Source organism: Hippocampus guttulatus, chromosome 20 (assembly GCF_054856545.1).
Source record: "Hippocampus guttulatus isolate MCC_2025c chromosome 20, RoL_Hgut_1.0, whole genome shotgun sequence".
In the NCBI taxonomy this organism is placed as follows: Eukaryota; Metazoa; Chordata; class Actinopteri; order Syngnathiformes; family Syngnathidae; genus Hippocampus; species Hippocampus guttulatus.
In genome coordinates, this window is record NC_141280.1 from 7,869,002 (window position 1) to 7,889,806 (window position 20,805).

Sequence of the window (20,805 nt, forward strand, 5' to 3'; positions counted from 1 at the left end):
AGGCGTTTTTTTGTTGCCACGCAGCTACTGCGCAATAATGGATGTCTGGGTGTGCCCTCAAAGCGCCCGCGAGCTAAAAATATCTACATGAACATTTCCAAAACATAACCGTGTACATTTTCTTTGACGGTAAAATACGGTGACCACAGACTTAAGTCTTCTTCTCGCTGGCGGGCTGGTATTCGCGTGACGTCAACATCCACAGAACAAGTGATGACTCATGAAGGAAACGAAATTAAATGTGGGGCCGTTTACACTCTTTTTGTCAGATAATCTTTAAACAGGAATATGTGAATAGCACTCAAATTGCATTTAACGGTACAGTATTCAGATTGCATGACCTAAATTTGAGGGACCTTTCAATAGCAAGGAATGAACGACAGAGGGCGCTAAAGGACTTGCGCAAAACGTCGGTACGCCGGGGGTGGGGGGGGACTATTACAGTTTCAATTATTCCAATTTTCACGCCAGATTCGCTTTTAGTAACATAATTGAAACGCATGGTGTCCGGATAGTGAAGAATATTTGTGCCATTAGCGTTTCTGTTGAGCAAGAAGTGACAGTTATTTTGGGGCGGGCGGTGTCAAATAATGACAAAGACCCGTCGAACAAAAGCTATCACGCCCGAGTGCGCGATGTACGCTCGCACGCAGACACAATCTCGCAGGAAATTTTCTTAAGTAAAACTACAGTGAAATAAATTACGAAATTAAGAAAGTATAACGGAAATAAATTGTAATTGTAAGTAAACAAAATGTTCAACATGGCTAGAAACACAATCATGTACGAATTTTACAATCACCATGGTTAAAAACAAATGAATCCTTTTGAATCAATGCATGTATTTTTTAATGAAAACTATGAACTGGGTTGCCTAAATAATATTTTAACTGCCTTTTAAAAATGTCGAAAAGGCCTATTAATTACAGATATGGAGTCCTATTTTTTTCAACAACAAAAGGCATACCTTTGGGAAATACACTGCAGTCCCTTTTTTCCTGAGAATAAAGGCGTTTTTTTTCTTCCAGGATAAAAGGCTGAGCTTTTTGTCAACTTTTCACATAACTTCCCATTTCAACTTGCCTCCCCCACCCCACCGCCCCCTTCAGCCTGAATGGTGCTAATGACATCATTAATCACTCCACTGGGCTAATTTGGACTTTTCATTTTCATTCCAGGGGGTCCAGTTGGACTGTGACCCATTTTTTTCGACCAATGGCAGCAGAGCAAAAAAGTCTCCTGAGCTAATGAGGAGCTGAGCCCCGCCCACCTGTCTGCATACCAATGGACCCCACAGTGTCGTGTTTCATTTTTATCATTACATCTATTTTGATTCAAATGTCTTTTTCAAACAAAAAGCTAAGTTTTCACACGGCGTTTTTTTTTTCACACTTTTCACAATCGTAATATATATTTATTTCTATTTTTAATGCAAACATTCATATTTTTAGGGGCTATTTGGACTCATCCTTTGTGAGAGTTAAACCGGACCATGACCCAAATTCTCGGGCCAAAGACTGCCCCGGCAAAAAAAAAAAAAAGTCTCCTGAGCCAATGTTGCGCTTGGCTCCGCCCACCTGTCGGCATACTAATGTAGCCCCCGAATAAGAGCCCTAAAGGGGGGGCCCCCACACTTCTTGTGAGACTTTCAGCCTGCTCGGCGCACACAAAACCTCCAACATGGTCGACGCCTTCTGTGCCACTTGGAAGCTGGTGGACAGCGACAACTTCGATGAGTACATGAAAGCGCTCGGTGAGTCGCGCTCGTGCTACTAGTGAAGCGCTGGATATTCACTAGTTGAATTTTGGAATGCACTAGTAGCACACAGTTGTCAACTAGTGCGCATTTTTGTCCTACAAGTAACTTGCAGTTTTCCTAGTGGTGTGCAAATATCCCACACAGCAGTGAGAAAAAAAAAGGCTACTAGTAAGACAGTCGCTTTACTAGTATGCTGAATTATCTTACTCGTGAGGAGAAAGGATCAGTGGTTGTCCAGTGCTGTTGGGACATCCGTGTAGCAAGTTAGCTGTGTGTCAACGCCCGGAAAAATGCATTTTCCCGTTGGATACTCTGCTGGCATGGCCGCTTTAGAGCGCCCCGTTGTTGGCGATGCATGCACGATCATCATGAGAGAAAGATGTTGAAGTGTGTAGGGAAAAAAATAAGTCACAGCCAGTATGTGGTTTTGTGCTGCCATGTCTGCTTTAGAGCGCCTTGTTGAAGGTGGGATGGGGAGTAATTTTTTTTGTTTTGTTTTTTTTAATTCTTGATGTGGCCTCTTTAGAGCGCCGTGTTACATCCATGAGTGCACACATAACATGGTGAGAAGGCAGAATAAATAATGTGTCCCAAATGACAGGTAGTGTGTGGACTGGAACTTTGCGTTGATATGGCTGCGTTAGAACGACTCATTGTTGGCCGTGAGTGCACGAACTCCATGGAGAGGCAGAAGAAAGGGGGGGGGGGGGGTGACAGCCACCATGTGATTTCGCGCTGGTATGTCTGCTTTAGAGCGCCTCATGGGATGGGGGAATTAGGGTGTTTTTCAATAAATAAATACAATCTCGACTTGATGTGGCCGCTTTAGAGCAAGCACCTCATTGTTGGCTATGAATGCTAAACACGTCATTGAGACAATAAACAAATAAAGTCCAATGTGATTACCAGCATGTGGACAACGGGGTTAGAGCGCCTTGTTGTCATCCCGTGACGATGGAAATTAGCATCGATGTTGCTGTAGTTTTTACTCTTCAAACATACGGAGCAGCGAAAGAGAAACAGAGCGTGACAGGCTTCTATCGGCACCCAGGTGTGGGCTTCGCCACCCGGCAGGTGGGGAACGTGACCAAGCCCACCGTCATCATCAGCCAGGAGGGCGACAAGGTGACCATCCGCACGCAGAGCACCTTCAAGAACACCGAGATCTCCTTCAAGCTGGGGGAGGAGTTTGACGAGACCACCGCCGACGACAGGAACTGCAAGGTAGGAACACTCCTAGCAATGCTTGTGAAGCGCACATGAGACGCAAATACTGACTTGAGGAACTGTAATGGAGTAAAAAAAAAAAAAAAAAAAAAAAGACTGGTCAGAGAAATTACATCCTGATTACTTTTACTAAAATAGAAAAAGTGTTTTTGGGACTGTCAACAATACCGGCGGCCCGGTGGTCCAGTGGTTAGCGCGTCAACCTCACAGTGCACAGGTGCAGGGTTCATTTCCGGCTCTGGCCTTCCTGTGTGGAGTTTGCATGTACTCCCCGTGCCTGTGTGAGTTTTCTCTGGGTTATCCGGTTTTCTGCCACATTCCAAAAACATGCATGGCAGGTTAATGGAACACTGTAAATTGTCCCCCGTGATAACTTGGCACAAAAAGGGTACAGCTACTTGTCTTAAAATGTACTTCCGTACAAAAGTAAAACTGAATGTTAACTTTTGGAAAGAAAACCTCATTGAGTATTGTTATATTGTCTGTCTACATGCGTTGCGCCACCATATGTGTTGAAATATCCATTGCTCAAAACGCCGGTAACACCGCCACATAGATGCTAATCGTTAGCCGGCCTATGGCGTTTCCAGTATGGCGGCTTAACTTTTAAGACAAAAACTTTCTCCCTCCACCTTGATAAGTTTGAGAAGTCTTAAATGGTGCTCGATGCTGACGGTCATCTGCTCGTTAGTCCACAGTGAGCATGGACGGAGACAAGTTGGTCCACGTGCAGAAGTGGGACGGCAAGGAGACCAAGTTTGTCAGGGAGATCAAGGACGGCAAGCTGGTCATGGTGAGATTTCAGAGAAGAATTTGGTTTCTTCAAGAAAAAAAAGTTGTAAATTGACATGGCGAAACTCAGTATTACAATACTATAGAATAGTCTTTTTTTTTAAATAAAATCTTATTTTAGTTGCTAAAATGGGTGATTTTTTTAAACATTAATTTTATGTATTTTGTAATATAATACACATTTATGTCTTCCTATAATAATCTCATATTCATGTTTCTGGAGCTCTGGAAATGAATTCCCTCCGAAGCAGAAAATTTAGTGCTCCAAATGTTCTTCATTTTTTGGATGAAGTTTCTTGGGTTAAAAAAAAAAAAAACTTTTAAAAGTGACGTTCTTCTCTTCCTCATCCAGAACTTGACCTTCGAGGACATCCACGCCGTACGCACCTATGAGAAGGCATAGACGCGTTTGCACATGTTCTTCATCATCGTCTTCCTCCTCAAGCAAGCTGCACGTTTTATTTTTATCAAGTCTTTTTTTTTTATATGAAAAAAATGACATATTGGACTGATCATCTTTGCAAATGTGGTAAATAAAACACGGAGAAATTTTAGACTCTTCTCATCTGTTCCTATCATTTATTGACAGTTTAAAAGTTTGAACAAGGAAATAAACAAGACGGTAGAACGATGTTTTTTTGTTTTTAATTGTACAGTTACACGACACAAACACAATTTACATCAGGTTGAACGACATTGTTCCGCGTTTCATCTTCGTCCACGTCACGTAACATGCTCGGCCGTCAATCAAACGAAACCACGCCCCGTCTTTTTGAAAAAACAAAGTCACGTGACAAGCTGACCACTCCAATATCCGCCTTTTGCTCGTCAACAAACACGAGTTGTTGAGCGACCTTTGTCGTGTATTCCGAGCCAAGCTCTTGCAATTGAACGACATGACGGCGCAACTCGTCTGTTTTGTTCTCCTGTTGTGCGCCGCCGTTCGCCTTGAGGCGGCCCCGCCCGGAAGAGGAGCCGAGCCGGTGGACGCAGGTGAGTCGTCGTGATACCTCCCAAAACTGAAATTGTCAACATGCAATTTGTGTGCAAAAAAAAAAAAAAAATCAGACGATCGACCCGTCTTACGTTGAGGTAACAGTACACGGGACGACGTTTAAGAACAAATGAAAACACTTTCGTTAACCGCAACGAATTGATTCACACACGTGGAGCCAAAACAAGACAAATATCAAGTGCTGATGTGCTGCAGATGGCTCGTGTGCCTCTCAAGGCCTCTCAGACCTTTGAATAAAGTTGGTCAAGAGACGTAACACATTTGTTTGCTCTTGTTAAGAGGGATTAATGCGATTAAGACATTGTCAACCGTCGGCACTGACCTGTGGTACCATTTTAATATTTGAATTAGCTGTTGATCATCGTTTTGGAGATGCGAGTAGCGACCAATAAACATATACAGGTTAAAAAAATATATATATGTATATATATATATTTTTTTGTTTTGTTTTGCAGCTTCTCACGGACCATATATATACATATGTAAGTTGAGGGGTTCGTAGGTTTTAGATGGATTGCTCTACGTTTAGAATAGGCAAAAAGGAGAGGACGACTTCGTTTGAACACAGCTCTTTCTTTTTTTATTTTAATTTTTTTTTAACGGCTGCCTCCTCACTCTCCAACGAACACTCCCCCTTTCAGTAACGACCCACCTTCCTGCTTTTCTTCCCCAATCACATGTAAGCAACATAAGAATATTTCAGGACGTATTAAACAGAGTATAATTAAGGTAACTAACATAAAAGAATATAATGCTTAAATATAAAATGATAATAATTAACAATTTAATATTTGAATTAGCTGTTGATCATCGTTTTGGAGATGCGAGTAGCGACCAATAAACATACAGGTTAAAAAAAAAATATATATATATATATATGTATATATATATATATATATATATTTTTTGTTTTGTTTTGCAGCTTCTCACGGACCATATATATATATATATATATATATATATATATATATATATATGATTTTTTTTAAAATCCGCAAATGGTCCGTGAGAAGCTGTAAAACAACGGCGAGTCACAAAGAGCAACATATAGAGTACTGTACTCCATGTATATAGTTTTAAAAAAATTTTTTATGAATGTTTGAAAAAATCTACGATGCACTGAATCCACGATAAACGAACCGCGAAATAGCGAGGGATCACTGTACATCCTGATTTATATAGTGCTTTCACAACAGCAGCAGCTGTAACAAAGCGGTTAACAAAACAGTTTAACATACAGTAAAATAATAAACGCAACACTAAACAGAGGTCGGACAGTCGTGCAGTCCTAACCACTTTTCCCTTGTACGCTTTGTTGTTTAAAGCAGTTTGAGATGAAAGAGGAGAGAATCACAAAGTGTCCTTTCGCCAGTGGATCAGAGACGTCATGTTCAAAATGTGCACACGTTGGCGACAAGCTAAGTTTCAAAGTCAACAAGAAGCTGTAGCAACCATTGACGAAAAAAAGATTGGTTCATTTTTCATGTCCCATGTAAATCCATTTAAATTCCAAGCGACTCTCAGTTCCAAATATGCATCAGCGCTCCGCGCCGACGCCCCTCTCCTTATCCTCAACTTCAGCAGCCATCCATCCAGCCGCACCAACTCAGACTATCCAACAGCGCCGACATCTCCACTGAACAAAACGGGGCTGTGAAAAGTACTGCCCATTACAGGCGCAAAAAAAAAAGCATCCTGGGGGCTGTCCAGCACCGACAGTCAAATGTCGCCGACATTCCTCCCAATCTAAATCTACTGGTACAGGCGTGCTGCCGAGAAGGTGCAACCACCAAGCACAGATTCTTCGTCTTTGACGAATGTCGTGACCAAAAAACGCTGAAAACAATCCACATCAGGTCCACACGACGAAACAACAAACACCATGTGAAAAAACAAAAGACCAAAACAACAAAAAAGCAAGGCTCTTGAAGAGCACTTGCCAATGGCTGCCTACTCGGGCGCCATCTTGGGGGCGGGGGGCTCGTTTAAAGTGTGCATGTGCGCGCACGTGTGTGTGTGTGTGTGTTGGATATATCTGAATGTGCTGTCTTGACTCCAAAGTACATTTTCCAATTATTCCTACACCAGGAAGGTTTTGGCACATCACCGACCTTCATTTGGACCCAACCTACCACCTGGCACCGGACCCCACCAAAGTATGTTTCTCCTCCAAAGGGAAGCCCACCACTGATGCCGGTCCATTTGGGGACTTTTTGTGCGACTCGCCCTACGGCCTCATCCAGTCGGCTTTCATGCACATGAAGAGCCTCGTACAACCAAACGACTTCATCATTTGGACCGGGTAGCGTCAAATTGCCTATTCCTCATTTTGGACGAATTTTTAAAAATGGAGGGTTTCAGTCCCAAATTATGAAATTATTTTTCAGGATGATTATGATTTTTTTAATATGATTTACTTTACTACTACAGAGACAGTCCACCTCACGTTCCGGTAAGCGAGCTGTCCACGTCGATGGTGATCGAAGTGATTAGCAACTTGACACAAAGCATCCGACAACATTTCCCAAACGTCAGCGTCTTTCCCGCCATGGGGAACCATGACTACTGGCCGCAGGTAGCCGACACGGCAGATTCAGAATCCGAGCATGTCTGCATACGGTTATGTGTATGTTGTCAGGATCAGCTGCCTACGTCCACAAACGACATCTACAAGGCTGCCGCCCGCCTTTGGAGCCCCTGGTTGCAAGACGACGCATTGAAAACTCTTTCACGAGGTTACCTTATCTCACTAAAATTCTTTTTTTTCACACTGTGTGTTACTTTTTATTGTATTTGTATTTGTACTGCAGTGAAACTCCTCTACAACAAAACCTACATGGGCGAAAATATCCCCTAGTGTGAAAAAAGTTTCATGCATGAAAGCCGTTCCCACTTTTCTCCTCCCCCTATGATGAAAAATCCCCCTGTTCCGTCACATGAAATATTTTTCTCTGCTCTTGCCTCGCAAAGAGATTCACTACAACAAAAACAAGCCTTCCGCAAAAGTCTAATCCAACCTCAGCATGCCACAGCGACCTCTGCTGCTTCGTTCGGAAACGGCAACAGCAACCACCACACTTGTTTACACATGCGCAGTAGTCCAGGAAGTATTTGTTATCATTAATTTCAGACACGGCACGAACGTTACATTGCTAAAATGGCTATGAAACGGACCTTTGCAGACCAAGGAGTTAAGAAAAGCATTCAGGCTTGAAGACAGGACAAAAGGAATAAAAATGAAAGATGGAGGAAGCAAAATAAAAAACATTATGCAAGAAATTGATGAAAGTGAATGCTGATCGTAAATTTCGCACTTTCTTTCCCGATTTTTTTCTTTCTACACTGGCTATATGAAGTGTCAAATAAGTGTCTGCTCATGTTTATGCACTACGTATTGGAATAAAAATAAAGAGTAAACACATACGTTTTGTGTGTGTTTACATCTGAGATAAAATTTGCTACAGTGAAAAGCCCCCTGTTGTGAAAAATTTTGCTGCAAACATGATTTCGTTGTAGAGAGTTGCACTGTAGCACCTCATTGCCGTTGGAACAATTCAAGCCAGTCAAAGTTGGTATCCGAAGGCTAGCATGTTGCTATGTTAGCGTTTAAGGCAGTTATATTGTTAACCCCTTTCCCGCAAGTTGGAAAATGGATGCCAGGTCTTCTAATGTCACATTTTTATGTACGTGTAAAGTCTTTGCTCATGTGCTGGTGTCCACAGGAGGCTTCTACACCCAGCTGGTTCGTGCGGGTGTCCGAGTGGTGAGCGTCAACAGCATCCTCTACTACGGCCCCGACCGCGCCACCGTCAACATGAGCGACCCGGCGGGACAATACGAGTGGTTGGAAGACACGCTGAAAAAGGCGGGCGACGACATGGAGAAGGTTCGATGTTGTCATTTAACCCTTTCGGGGATAGCAGTGTCATTACAGTGGACAGCCGATCATGTTATTGGGTTCCGGCTTCTCGTTATCGGCGCTCCCTCTTGTGATTGACGTGTCGATCTGTCAGGTGTATATCATTTCGCACGTTCCGCTGGGATTCCTGCCCTCGCTCCGTAACGTGACGGCCATCAGGGATGAGCACAACGAGAAGCTGCTCAACATCTTTCGGCGCCACAGTCATGTGATTGCGGGACATTTCTACGGACACACGCACAAAGATAGCATCATGGTGCTCCTGGACTCCAAAGGTGACCGCAGAAATATGTGAAAGCATTCGCTACATGAGTCAACAGCGTATAATTAAAAAGTAAAACAATGATGATGATGCTCACTTTTGAGGTTTTTATTTTTATTTTTTGGACTGAACCTGATTAACAGGTGTTCCTAATAAAGTGGTCAGAAAACCACTGGAATGCCTTATGGCCGCCCAGACTGTATATTGCCAGTCGATATTATACGATGCATTCATTAATAAGAATAAGAAAACCTTTTATTCGTCTCACAATGGAGAAATTCCCACTTTTCAGCAGCAAAGTTAGGAAAGGTAGCAAGTAGGAGAGCAAAAAGTATCGGAGCTGCTGTAAAGGCAGCCACACTCGTGGCGCCATCTTGAAGTCATCATAACATCACAAAATGACATTAAATATATCAATTAAACATGTCGCATGATTTGTCTCTTTGGTAAAGATAAAATATATAATGGATTTTTTAAATGTTTTTATTTTTAAATGGATGGTGCATATAGCGGTTAACTCATTCAGTACCAGCCAATTCTGGACCAACTCTGAAAAGACGTTTAAAAATGTCTTTGGGAGTGAATGAGTTAATGATGCATGTTTTTAATATATATATATATTCTTTTGGTAGATTCACCTGTGAACTCTGTGTTCGTGGCTCCGGCGGTAACGCCCATCAGAAGCTTTTCAGAGCTGTACTCCAATAACCCGGCGGTGCGATTGTATTTCTATGACAAACGAGATTTTGGCATTTTGGTAAGTCTTGACAGGCACCCTTGCCAAACACCACGTCACATTATTACACCATCCCGTGTCGAAGTACAAAAGGCAAGCCTATTTTTTTTCCATGTCAAAGGACCTGTGGCAATACTTTCTCAACCTGACCGAGGCGAACCTCGAGCAACGAGCCAACTGGAAGCTGGAGTACATCATGACAAAAGCGTTTGGGATGCCGGACCTGCGGCCGCCTAATCTTCTGGAATTGGCTGTGCGCTTGTGGCTACCGCCCAACGCCGCTTTCGACGCCTACTTTGCTCACTTCACGGTTAGTTACGATGGCAGGCCGTCATGCCAGGGAGAGTGTAAGCTCCTCCAGTTGTGCTCCATGCTCCACCTGGACCAGGCCCGCTACGGCGCTTGCGTGGGGGCGCGACAACATCGTCACAGTCTCGCCAGTAACCTTTGACATCCATTTATGGATTTCAGCACGTATTTTTTTTTGTGCCACTATCACCAGAATAATAATACCGCCATAATCATGGTAAGATGACCCAAAATTGTCTCATGTGCCTCTGAATTTTTTTCAGACTTGGCAACATGAAATTTGGTTGCCATGTCTGTCATGAGTACAGCACAAAAAAGTCTCAAGAGGCCGTGCCTGAAAAGAAATAGGAAGTCTTCTATTTTGCTATGAAAATGATCATTTTTTTAGTCATTTAGAAATTGTGAATTTGTTTTGCGAAAAAAAAAAGTTTTAGGGTGGAAAATTGAAAACAGGAGTAGATCCACAAAAAAGTCTCAAGAAACGGTATTCAGTTTAGGTTTGGCGCAACCAAGCCAGGGTCATTTTTGAGGGATCAAATTGGATTTATTTTATTGAAACCAGTTTAACATGATGACCCACAAAAAAAGACTCAAGAAACCATTCCTGAGGAGACAGGAAGTCTGGCATTTTATTTTGAGAGGCCATTTTGCACTTGTTTTTGGTCAGTTTTTTGAGGGTTGGGGGGGTTCTTCAAACACGAAGTTGCTCTCGAGATTTATTTTTTCCCCAATTGCTTCCGAATTTGGAGCACACATACTCGAGGATGATGCTAGCCTGACAAACATCATGCGCCATGAAAAACGGGTGCTAGGGAATTGCATTGACTATGATTGCTGAAGCATGAGCATTGCACAGTTGAAATGAATGTAAAAAGTGGATGACTGTTGACACTTCATTCTGTCGTCTTCTGAATCCTGAAACTATCTCATTGCTGACAATTGTTGACTTGATTTCAAGTTTTGCTCTTTAAAAAATGCTAGCCGAATCGCATAATTGTCGTGTTTTGTTTTCAATTAGGTCTGTAGATTCTTAGTTATCCATGAGTATAATGTAGCGTTTGTCTGATAAGTTGGGCGTGGGGGGGGGGGGGGATTAGAGCAGGCACTGGCCTCATTTGACTTGGCCCCCCTTTACTCCCTCTCAACTTCTCCTGCATTGAATGTTCTCAGCTCCATTCCAGTGCTATTGTGGGCCAATCCCCCCCCAACCCCCCACCCCTGTGCTCAACTTCCTCCCCCTAACGTTGACAGTCCCTCGTTTCAAAACATCCGTTTGCTCCATGTGTAACTTCCAAAAAGCCCCAAAAGAATGTCCAGAAAGTGTCAGAAGAAGAAAAAAGAAGTTAAGATGAATGATGAATGGTGAGAAACTCACCTTCTTTGCTCCCCCTGCCCCCTCCACCCCGATCCTTCAATCCCTTTGCTCGGCTGGTCAGGGCGTAACCGTGGTAACAGCATACTGGCGGGTGAGTATGGCCTGTTGCCGGGGCAGCCATCGCCACAGTGACATCAGTGAAGCGCTGTTGTGTGCAAACAAAGCTTGTCTCTTTTCTCTCTTTGCGCGGCCACTTTTTGGGGAGGGGGGGAAAAGTTCTATGGAGTACACTTCCAACCACAAAAAAAAACAAAACAATTTTTGAGAGTTTTGTTTCCTACAAAATAAAGCACCCCGAGCAATAAACACAGTGCAGCCTTAATAAATGGCAACAAAGGTTCAATTTGGTATCTCGGGAAATGTAGGGGACCCGAGGTTGACCCCAGGAGACACTGTCAACTGGTGGCTTGGTATACAGTACATGTTAATGTTGTTTCTGTAGGGTGGGTTTTGACAGTGTTGTCGTTTTATTTGAGAAACATTTAAAAGAAAAAGCATTTTTACTCTGTTATAGTCACGCAGTTTACAGTTGATCAACCTGACCTGAGCTAACCTCGTCCTTCTGGCGTGAGGCTAATCCCTTTTTGTAAAAGCTCTTTTTGTTTGGTCTGCGCTCAGCGAGATTAGTGATTAGTGTTGTCCATGTTCATTTTTTTTGGGGGGGGGGGGGGGGGGGAATTTAGCTAGCCACACGCTAAAGCTAATCCCTCATGTACTTCACTGCAGCGGCAACTGACAGTCTTGTGACTGGTCAAGTTTTTATCCATGACAACCAAGTGATACCAACTGCACTTACTGTATATCTGGATTGTTGAACATTATTGAAAGATAAATACAATCAAAAGATGATTTATATTCATAAATGTTTCATTAACATATGATTGTTTATGTTCTATAAAATACTAGCGTGCAAACTGTCACTTTTTATCCCTAAACTATTCATTAAAATATTTTTAAAAATAATGTCAGGAATGGTTATTTTCTCTAATAAAGAAAATAGAAATGCAAGTTTAAAAATTTGCTTTATGAATTTATACAGGCCACTTTTAAAAACAAAAAAATGAAAATAGCTCAAAAACCTGATGTGCTAGAAAAAGGTTTTTTGGAATTTTTAGTTTCAAAAATATTGTTAATATAAAAATACTTCTCAAATTCAAATTTCCTGTTGAACAGTGTAGTAAATGAGTCCAAAAAGAATTCACGATAACTACAACTCGACATGTTGATTCCTGTGAGTGAGCAGCGCTCCAGTGGAACCTGTTCATTTATTGTTTGTGAAATCAGCTCCATTGTGTAATCATGTTGCAAAATCATCTTGATTGCCAAATCACGGCGTATTTATCTGTTTGTGTGTGCACTTTTTGCGTGTTTTCCTGTCCTACTGGCATATCCTCTTTTGTTACTATGAACAATGACCACATTTTTTTTTTCAACTATTGGAGGAGGGAGGAAAGATCATGCTTATGAAGCCCTTTTTCGTTAGGGACTCCCGTGAGATATTACCCCCCTGCCAAGTCTCACACACTCCATAATGGAGACCGACTGGGAAGGGGGGGGGGGTGTTGGAGGGGGGGGGTCTCTCACTTTTTGTCTCATGCTTCATTTGTTGTTTGTCAGCCTTGAATGGACTCCTTTATCAACTGCGTGTGTGTGGGGCGGGGGGGGGGGGGCGCCCTGGGCGAGGATGCACACACACACAAACTCGGCTAACCAGCTCGCACGTTACCTCTCAGTCACACACCCGTCAGTGAACTCAAGAGACACTTGATTAGGCACACCTTCTTAACCTCCATCCATCCATTTTCCGATCTGCTAATCACTTGGGTCGCGGGGGGTGCTGGAGCCTATCCCAGTTGTCTTCGGGCATTAGGCGGGGGACACTCTGAACCAGTTGCCACACAATCGCAGACCTTCTTAACATGTTGCTCGAATAGATCCTATCGTCACGGTCTCAAGGGGCCATCCAGTGCACACATTGGCTATCAAGTCGGACTTGACACAAATTCCTAACCCCCTCCTCCCTCATTTGTCGTTCTCTGCGTGACATAGGCACACTCGTGGTTGACAATGAGACACTCAAAATTCACTTGTCGGCTTTCTGTCGGGCCCTAATTTTTTTTATTATGATTGTGAGTTGTGTGTGTACGTGCGTGCGTGTGCCCACCGCCCTGGGCGAGGGTTGAGTTGAAGTTTTGCTGTTAATCCCTCTTCTTCTTAAATCCCTGCACCCATCTTCTCCTCTGCCTCTATCATTCCATCCTGAACGTCCCCCCCATTGCTTGTCTGGTGAGTATGTGGGGTCACTGGGTTTACCCCAGAAAGAGGAGGGAGGGGTTTTTTTTCTAAGGGAGGGGGGTGTCGGAGAACTGAAGTGTCTGTTCTGGTTTTCGAACTTTGTCAGTTATAGCTCCAAGCAGTTTCAAAAACTGGTGTGAATTTTTGGGAGGCCCTTTTCTGCAAATTTACATCCAAATATAAAATACCCCCCCCCCCCCCCTCCCGCCCGAGATAGGTACAAACCAACCTGGGTCGAAAAAGAAAACTTTCCGGAAGCAACTTCCATGTAACTGCGACTGACAACCGTGTTCCATTCCGGTGCAATGGTGACACCCTCAGGCCTATCATCGAAGTGACACGAAACACGCCAGGCCCGCACCAAATTACGTTTCTTCAAACTTGTTTTTATAGTTCCGGGAATTTTTTCCACTATACCCCATGTCCAATAATCCATTTCCTTTGCAAGACAGTTTTTATTCGATTTTTAGTTGACTCTCCAAGCGCACAGACTTCGAACCTATATTTTGGGATTGCTGCTTCTCGGCACTTTGGATTTGCATAATAGCAAAATATTAGTTATATTCGATATTTATTTTTAAATCTCTAACCTTGCCAGGGAGTCATTACCGAAAGTGATCAGTGAGTGGCGCTAGTTGTCCTCAAAATTGTCATTTAACGCAATGTTTTTCAACCCGTGTGCCACGGCACACTGGTGTGCCGCGAGACATTGTCAGGTGTGCCACGGGAAAATATGCAATAGTGTAGTACCCTCCCATACCGCTAGGGAGCAGCAACAGCTAGCCAATTGCCTTGTGTTTCGATGAGAGACAAGCGAATTTGTGATGCATGAATACAGGATGACGGTGAAACAATAAATATGATTATTATTTATTAAAATATGAAATTTTCTTGGTGTTCATTTGATTCCAATTCAAGCTGTTATAACATCATTCTTCAATGTTAAAACCGGAAATAGTAACAATATAACACGTTAATTGTTAAAATAAGCGGGGGGGGGGGGGTTCACATTTTCAGATCGTGGTGTGCCGCGAGATTTTTTTCAATGAAGTGTGCCTTGGCTCAAAAAGTTTGAAAAACACTGATTTAACATGTCCACCTCTTGATGGCGTCATAATTGACATCCCAGTAGATCAGCGTTTTTCCATCTTTTTTGAACCACATTTCATTCATTGAAAAAAATCCCGCGGCACACCACCAGCTGAAAACGTGGGTGAAAATGCAGCACAGGGTTTGAAAAACACTTGTATAAATAATTGACAAGTAGTTTGGCAAGGCATTTAGCTAGCTGCTGCTGCTACCTACCGGTATGGAAGAGTACTGCACGATTACCTCTGCCAGGCGATTGACCGCACAGGCATACATATATATATATATATATATATATATATATATACTGGATATTCTCCACATCTAATTTGATTCACTCATATGATTGGGACCCTGAGAGGAGCTAAAAATGTTAAAATTGTCAATTTAAAAATTTACGATTTCTAAATGACATGCAATTCTGTTATTGTAGGCCTGTGCAGAAAGGTTTTTGTTTTGTTTGTTTTTTTTGCATTTGTAGACAAAATGGAGAAAGAAAGGCGGCGAAAATCAAGAAAACCCACCAACACACGCACCCAAACCTGATGACATTTTGCCTCAGGCTACAAAGTCTATACCACCATCCTCATCCTCCTCTGCTTTCTTTTGTCATGCACGTGCTCTTCTCCTCCTCCCTTCTCCTCTTCCTCCTCCTCCTCCTCCTCCCGGTCCTCCGCCGCCACCACCGCCTCATCCTCCACCCCCCACCGGCCCAGCTTGTTGTCACTCACTCTGGCGGCGAAACAGACGGCAGCAGCGTAGACTAACAGACGCTAATCCTGGTGGCGCACCCCACCCTAAAACCTCCCCCGCTGCACAACAGAACCCGGGAAACGGAGCGTACCGGACCCACCTGTGCAAATGGCCCGGACAACTTGGATTATTTGAAGGAGTGGGAAGGAAGAAGAAACATCAGCACCATGAAGCAGATGAGGGTGTCGGTGATGTAGCAGGTGCTGCAGCCCGTTGCCGCATTGCTTGCGTGGCCTCCTCCGTGGGGGAGAAGGTGATGCCGTCATCTCCCTCCTTCACACACTCAGCACACACACGCTCACGTATGGTTCTGATGGCGTGAAGCAGCAGCAGCAGGATTTCGGAAATGTTGGCATTTGGATGTAGCCGCCACACATGCTGTAAACTGGCTTCTGGAGTTAAGAGATTTTAATTGTTGATCTACAAAGCACTAAATGGTATTGGATGTAAATACAGAGGGGTGCAAAAATAGGTCGCAAGTTTGTTCTATTTATGGTTATTTTGGGGAGGGGGGTAAGCCATCCTTGGTCTTTTGCTAAAAACGTCGCTGTTTTTGTGGTGTGGTTAAAGAAGTTAAAAGTATTTTGTAATTTGTCGCCATCTTGTGTCCTTTTGTTGCCAAGGAACTGTGTTGGAAGAGTTTGTTTTTGACAAAAGTAGTGTTTTCCCACCATCTTCCATGATCTTGGTGCAATGACTTGAGGAATTGAATTTAAACAAATGGAGTGCTCGCCACCTTGTCGCATCTTGTTTCCAAGAATCTTATGTTAAAGTGAATCAGGGAGTTTTATTCAGACAAAAGTGGTGCGTTGATGGAATCTTGTGACATCTTTGTGACAAGTAACTATGTTGATGTGAGTTGAGGTGTTTCTTTAAAACAGATATAGTGCTTTGGCGTCATCTTGGTGTCAAGGATATTATGCCCAAGTGAGTCGGAGAGGGTTGTTGAGATGCAAATATTACTTTACCAGCATTTATTTGGTTTCCTTAAGACAAAAATCGTGTTTTTTGTGGCATCTTGATGCCAAGGAGCTATGTTGATGTGAATTGAGTTTCCTTTTTACAGTGCTTTTCCACCACCTTGTGGCAATTTGGTGCCAAGGAACTATGTTGAAGTAAAATTATTTGAGACCTAAAAATGCTTTGCTGCCATCTTATATGATATGTTGAATTAACATGCGGTGTTTCATTTGGTTTGCGCATCATTCGATGCTTGCCTTGCCTTGCAGGCTCCGCAGAAGAAGAAGAGTCTCTGTGAGGGAACCTTTGGACGTGGCTCCTGCCGAGATGACTCACCTGCAGGCCGGCCTGTCGGCGGCCACCCTGGAGAAGGCCAAAGCAGAGCTGAAGGAAAACCCGGAGACCCTTCACCAGGACATCCAGGAAGTGCGCGACATGATCATCACGCGGCCGGACATCGGTTTCCTGCGTACGGACGACGCCTTCATCCTCAGGTTCCTGCGGGCCAGGAAGTTTAACCATTTTGAAGCTTTCAGACTGCTGGCCCAGTACTTTGAGTACAGACAGCAGAACCTGGACATGTTCAAGAACCTGAAGGCCAGTGACCCTGGAATTAAGCAGGCGCTCAAGGATGGATTCCCCGGCGTGCTGGCCAACCTGGACCGACACGGAAGGAAGATTCTGCTCCTCTTTGCTGCCAACTGGGACCAGAGCAGGTAGACTTGGGGTACCGTGTACTTGACCACCCGCATTTTTTGCTATTTCAAAATGTGTCATTGGCAGGTACATGTTTGTGGACATCCTGAGGTCCATCCTGCTGTCTCTGGAGTCCATGATCGAGGACGCTGAGCTGCAGGTGAACGGATTCATCCTGGTCATCGACTGGAGCAACTTCACCTTCAAGCAAGCCTCCAAACTCACACCCAGCATGCTCCGGCTCGCCATCGAGGGGCTGCAGGTGAGACGAAGGCTTCGGGTTTGGCTCTTGTCCACTTTCACAGCTTCCAGTCAAAGTCATATTACAACGTTAGCATGTTGCGATCGTCACTTGAGCGACAGTAGTTAGCACGTTAGCGTGTTGATGCGGTCGTCTGATGCGCGTGTTAGCAGATTGTTGTGCAGGGTGGGGGACACATGACCAGTAGGAATCGTTTTAGATGAATTCTCTTCTTCGGTGACGTTGCTGCGGCATGCAAGTCGGTTGTCTTCATCAAATAGCATGTAGGCCACATGCCTTGGGATCGCCAGCGCAGTCGTTTATTGCCGCTCTGCGTTAACAGCAGCCAGGTTGGACTCTCCGTGCACTCCTATTTGTCTTCTCGTGGAAAACCCTCGCGAGCACGTTGAGAACATGCAGACATTCCATATAGGAAAGCCAGAGCCTGGATTCAAACTCCCAACCTCTAGGACGTCTTGAAAGGCGCTTATAAATAAAATGTATTATTATTATTACATTATAAACTGCGAGGTGAATGTGCTAACCGCTAGTCACCACCGCTACAATGGGGTTCATCGTGATTTATTATCCCATCATTTTTGCCTTGTGCGCTCACTCAGCCGATCCACTTGTCTCGTTTTATTGAGACACGTAATGATTATTATGAATAATATCGCCCACGGCGAGTTGCAGCAGGTGAACAGTGTGCGGGATTCAACCCAATCCAGTCATAATCCCGCAGGATTACAACGTTGTTAAAGGATTAAAAAATGGTAAATGGGAGTGAAACCTCAACGGAATGTTCACTTTAAATCTCTGAAGATACTTTTTTTTTTCCTGTCTTTGTATTGTTGAAAAGAAAAAAACAAATCTAAGTTGATTAGCATTAGCTACAGATGTAACGTTCACTTGGTGGTTTTTAATAAATTGGCTTTCGGTACTGGTGCTATTCTGTCTGTCTGGGTTTGTTTTGTTTTGTTTTTTGTGTGTGTTTGTTCTTTTGTGTTTTTTTTTCTCCCAAGGATCAGGAAGGCAGATGATTGAGGTCAATTTTCATTGGCTCTTTTTAATGCTAGCATGCTAACTGCTATATGTTGAGCTACTGTCAAATTGACAACAAATGCCTCGTGAATTTGTGTTTCAGTTCCTTGAGGGATTTTTTTTTTGTCTCCCACTCTAGCTTTCCCACTCTCCCAACATCTCCCCCTAAATCCCGCCCCCCCGCCCCCCCCCCCCCTCATTTGTCTTCAGCAGCTGGAGAAGATGCTGACGTCTTCTGACACGGCTTAACCCATTCATTCATTCACCCTCATTTTTAAAATGCGGCCACTTGCTTGATGCAATGTGCTTTGTTGTACCCCGACATCCTCCCTCCACCCGCTCACTCACTCACGTCCCACCCTCCCGTCGTTTCCACGGCAACCGGCACGATTGCCTGGCTGTCTGCTTTGGCCTCTCTTCCAGATGGGCTCGCCTTTGTTGCGTGTGCGCTCGTGTGTGTGTGTCTGTGTGTGCGAGATGTTTTGTGCATCGCTCCGCTGCTCTTTCATTTCTGAGTTTTGCATAACCAGCTGCCGTCTTGCCAAGTCCTCAAGAGACATTTAGCGACGCTGAAATCGTAATTGACGATTCAAAATGTCTCTTAAAAAATAATCAAGATGAGAACAACTGTCACCGCAACCGATTAGGCAGTGACAGTTACGCATGATGTCGCTACGCAGATGCGACACAGCTGGTGGGGAAAAAAGACTAAGACGCGGCTAAGAGACATTAGCTCAGACTGACGATGACGGGATACATTGATTGAACATAAGTTGTCCAGGCACGGATGCGTGTAACAACGGGAGAGGTTGAAGAGAGGCGAGTTAGGCTAACAAGAGACAATCGAAGGGCCCAAATAAGACACAGGTGGGTGGGACAGTGAGAAAACTTGTGTATATGAACTGCAAAAAATGATGAGATGAATGAGACAGAGGTGTATGGAGCTCTCAGACGTGATCAGGTGTCTAGCACAGGGGTCGGCAACCCAAAATGTTGAAAGAGCCATATGGGACCAAAAAAAACCAAATATGTCTGGAGCCGCAAAAAAAAAAAAAAGCCTTCTATAAAACTTAGAATGAAGGAAACACATGCTGTATGTATGTCGGAGACTGGACTGTCTCAGAATTGTTTGTTATTCGTTCCTTTGTTGTGTGTTCACAAATGCCCCCATAGAATTTATTTTGTGATTTCCTCGCTTGATTTTTTTTTTTTTGTTTTGGTGCATTGTTTTCGCTTTTCGTAGCGTCAGTGAAGTCATCATGAATTTCCGTTTTTTCGGAGGCTGTCTTTGAACACCTCGAGTTGAACGAGAAGAGAGAAGGAGTCGGACGCAGATTTGTCTGCGTTTGTCGAGACTGTTAAAAGCATAAATAAAGTGTACGTTTTTTAAAAAAACCAACACCACAGCTCTCCTTTTTCGGAGCTGCAACATGTATCTATATCGATTTGAGCTATATTAGCCTATATCAAAATATTTTTCCATTTTCAAACATTTTTTATAAAGCTCCAGGGAGTCACTAGATGTCGCTAAAGAGCCGCATGCGGCTCTGGAGCCGGGTGTTGCCCACCCCCGGTCTAGCAGGACAGGTTAGACAAGGACAGGGCTGCACGAAGGGTTGACGATGTAGTGCAAGGGTGTGGATCACTCGGATAGAGTGATACAAACGCACAAAAGGACGGCAGCGGGTAACGGTTCGGGATGAAGTGATGAGACGCAGGTGGCTTGGTTTAAAACTGACAGGAGTGGATGTTTAATCGTAGGATAGCCTACTGTCGCTTGTCATCAAATTCAAAGATGAACAAAAATGTCTTGCAGCCCAAAAAAAACAAACAACAACAAAAAAAAAACCTTGAAGCACTTTTTTTGTATGGAGTTAACTCTTTCAGGGACAGTGGTTACTACAGTGGACATGTTATGATGTAATCAGGTCACAGGGTGCATGAATGGGTGAAAGTGCAGCCTGCAGGGAAAAGAGCTGCTTTAGTTTGCTTTTTACTAAATGGCTTTAAAATGAAAGCTGGCCTGGACTTCGAAAAAAAAAAAATCAGGTCAGCAATCTACGTTTCTGTTCCGTGCGATCGAATGGGTCAACGTCAGAGCGCCCGCGGCGGTGAATGAACTCAAGGTTTTTTCTTTTCTGTTGCAAGCAACTCCGCCTTATGACTTGCTAGAAGTTCTTAACCTGGTTGTGTTGAGCTCGTGGAGAGACTTTCCTGAATGTTGTCACAACCTTGGATTCTTGTCAAGCTTTGCGCTGACCTGAAGCAAAGATCCCCAAAAATAGATTTGTGATCCAGTATATTTATAAAAAAGTGAAATGTCCTTTGGACCTTAC

General features: G+C 43.7%; 2 protein-coding genes across 2 annotated transcripts; both read left to right on the forward strand.

Annotated features, from left to right (window-relative positions):
* Positions 1-1,589: 1,589 nt before the first annotated feature.
* Positions 1,590-4,332, forward strand: LOC147187849 (fatty acid-binding protein, brain). Its single transcript, XM_086099716.1, has 4 exons — positions 1,590-1,753; positions 2,811-2,983; positions 3,678-3,779; positions 4,131-4,332. Exons 1-4 carry the CDS (start codon positions 1,681-1,683, stop codon positions 4,179-4,181), a joined length of 399 nt encoding a protein of 132 aa, XP_085955842.1. The 5' UTR covers positions 1,590-1,680; the 3' UTR covers positions 4,182-4,332.
* Positions 4,333-4,574: 242 nt separating this feature from the next.
* On the forward strand, positions 4,575-11,013 carry LOC147187850 (cyclic GMP-AMP phosphodiesterase SMPDL3A-like). The gene is made up of 8 exons (XM_086099714.1): positions 4,575-4,771; positions 6,882-7,095; positions 7,224-7,368; positions 7,432-7,528; positions 8,516-8,679; positions 8,807-8,987; positions 9,607-9,731; positions 9,832-11,013. Exons 1-8 carry the CDS (start codon positions 4,675-4,677, stop codon positions 10,159-10,161), a joined length of 1,353 nt encoding a protein of 450 aa, XP_085955840.1. The 5' UTR covers positions 4,575-4,674; the 3' UTR covers positions 10,162-11,013.
* The last annotated feature ends 9,792 nt before the right edge of the window (positions 11,014-20,805 follow it).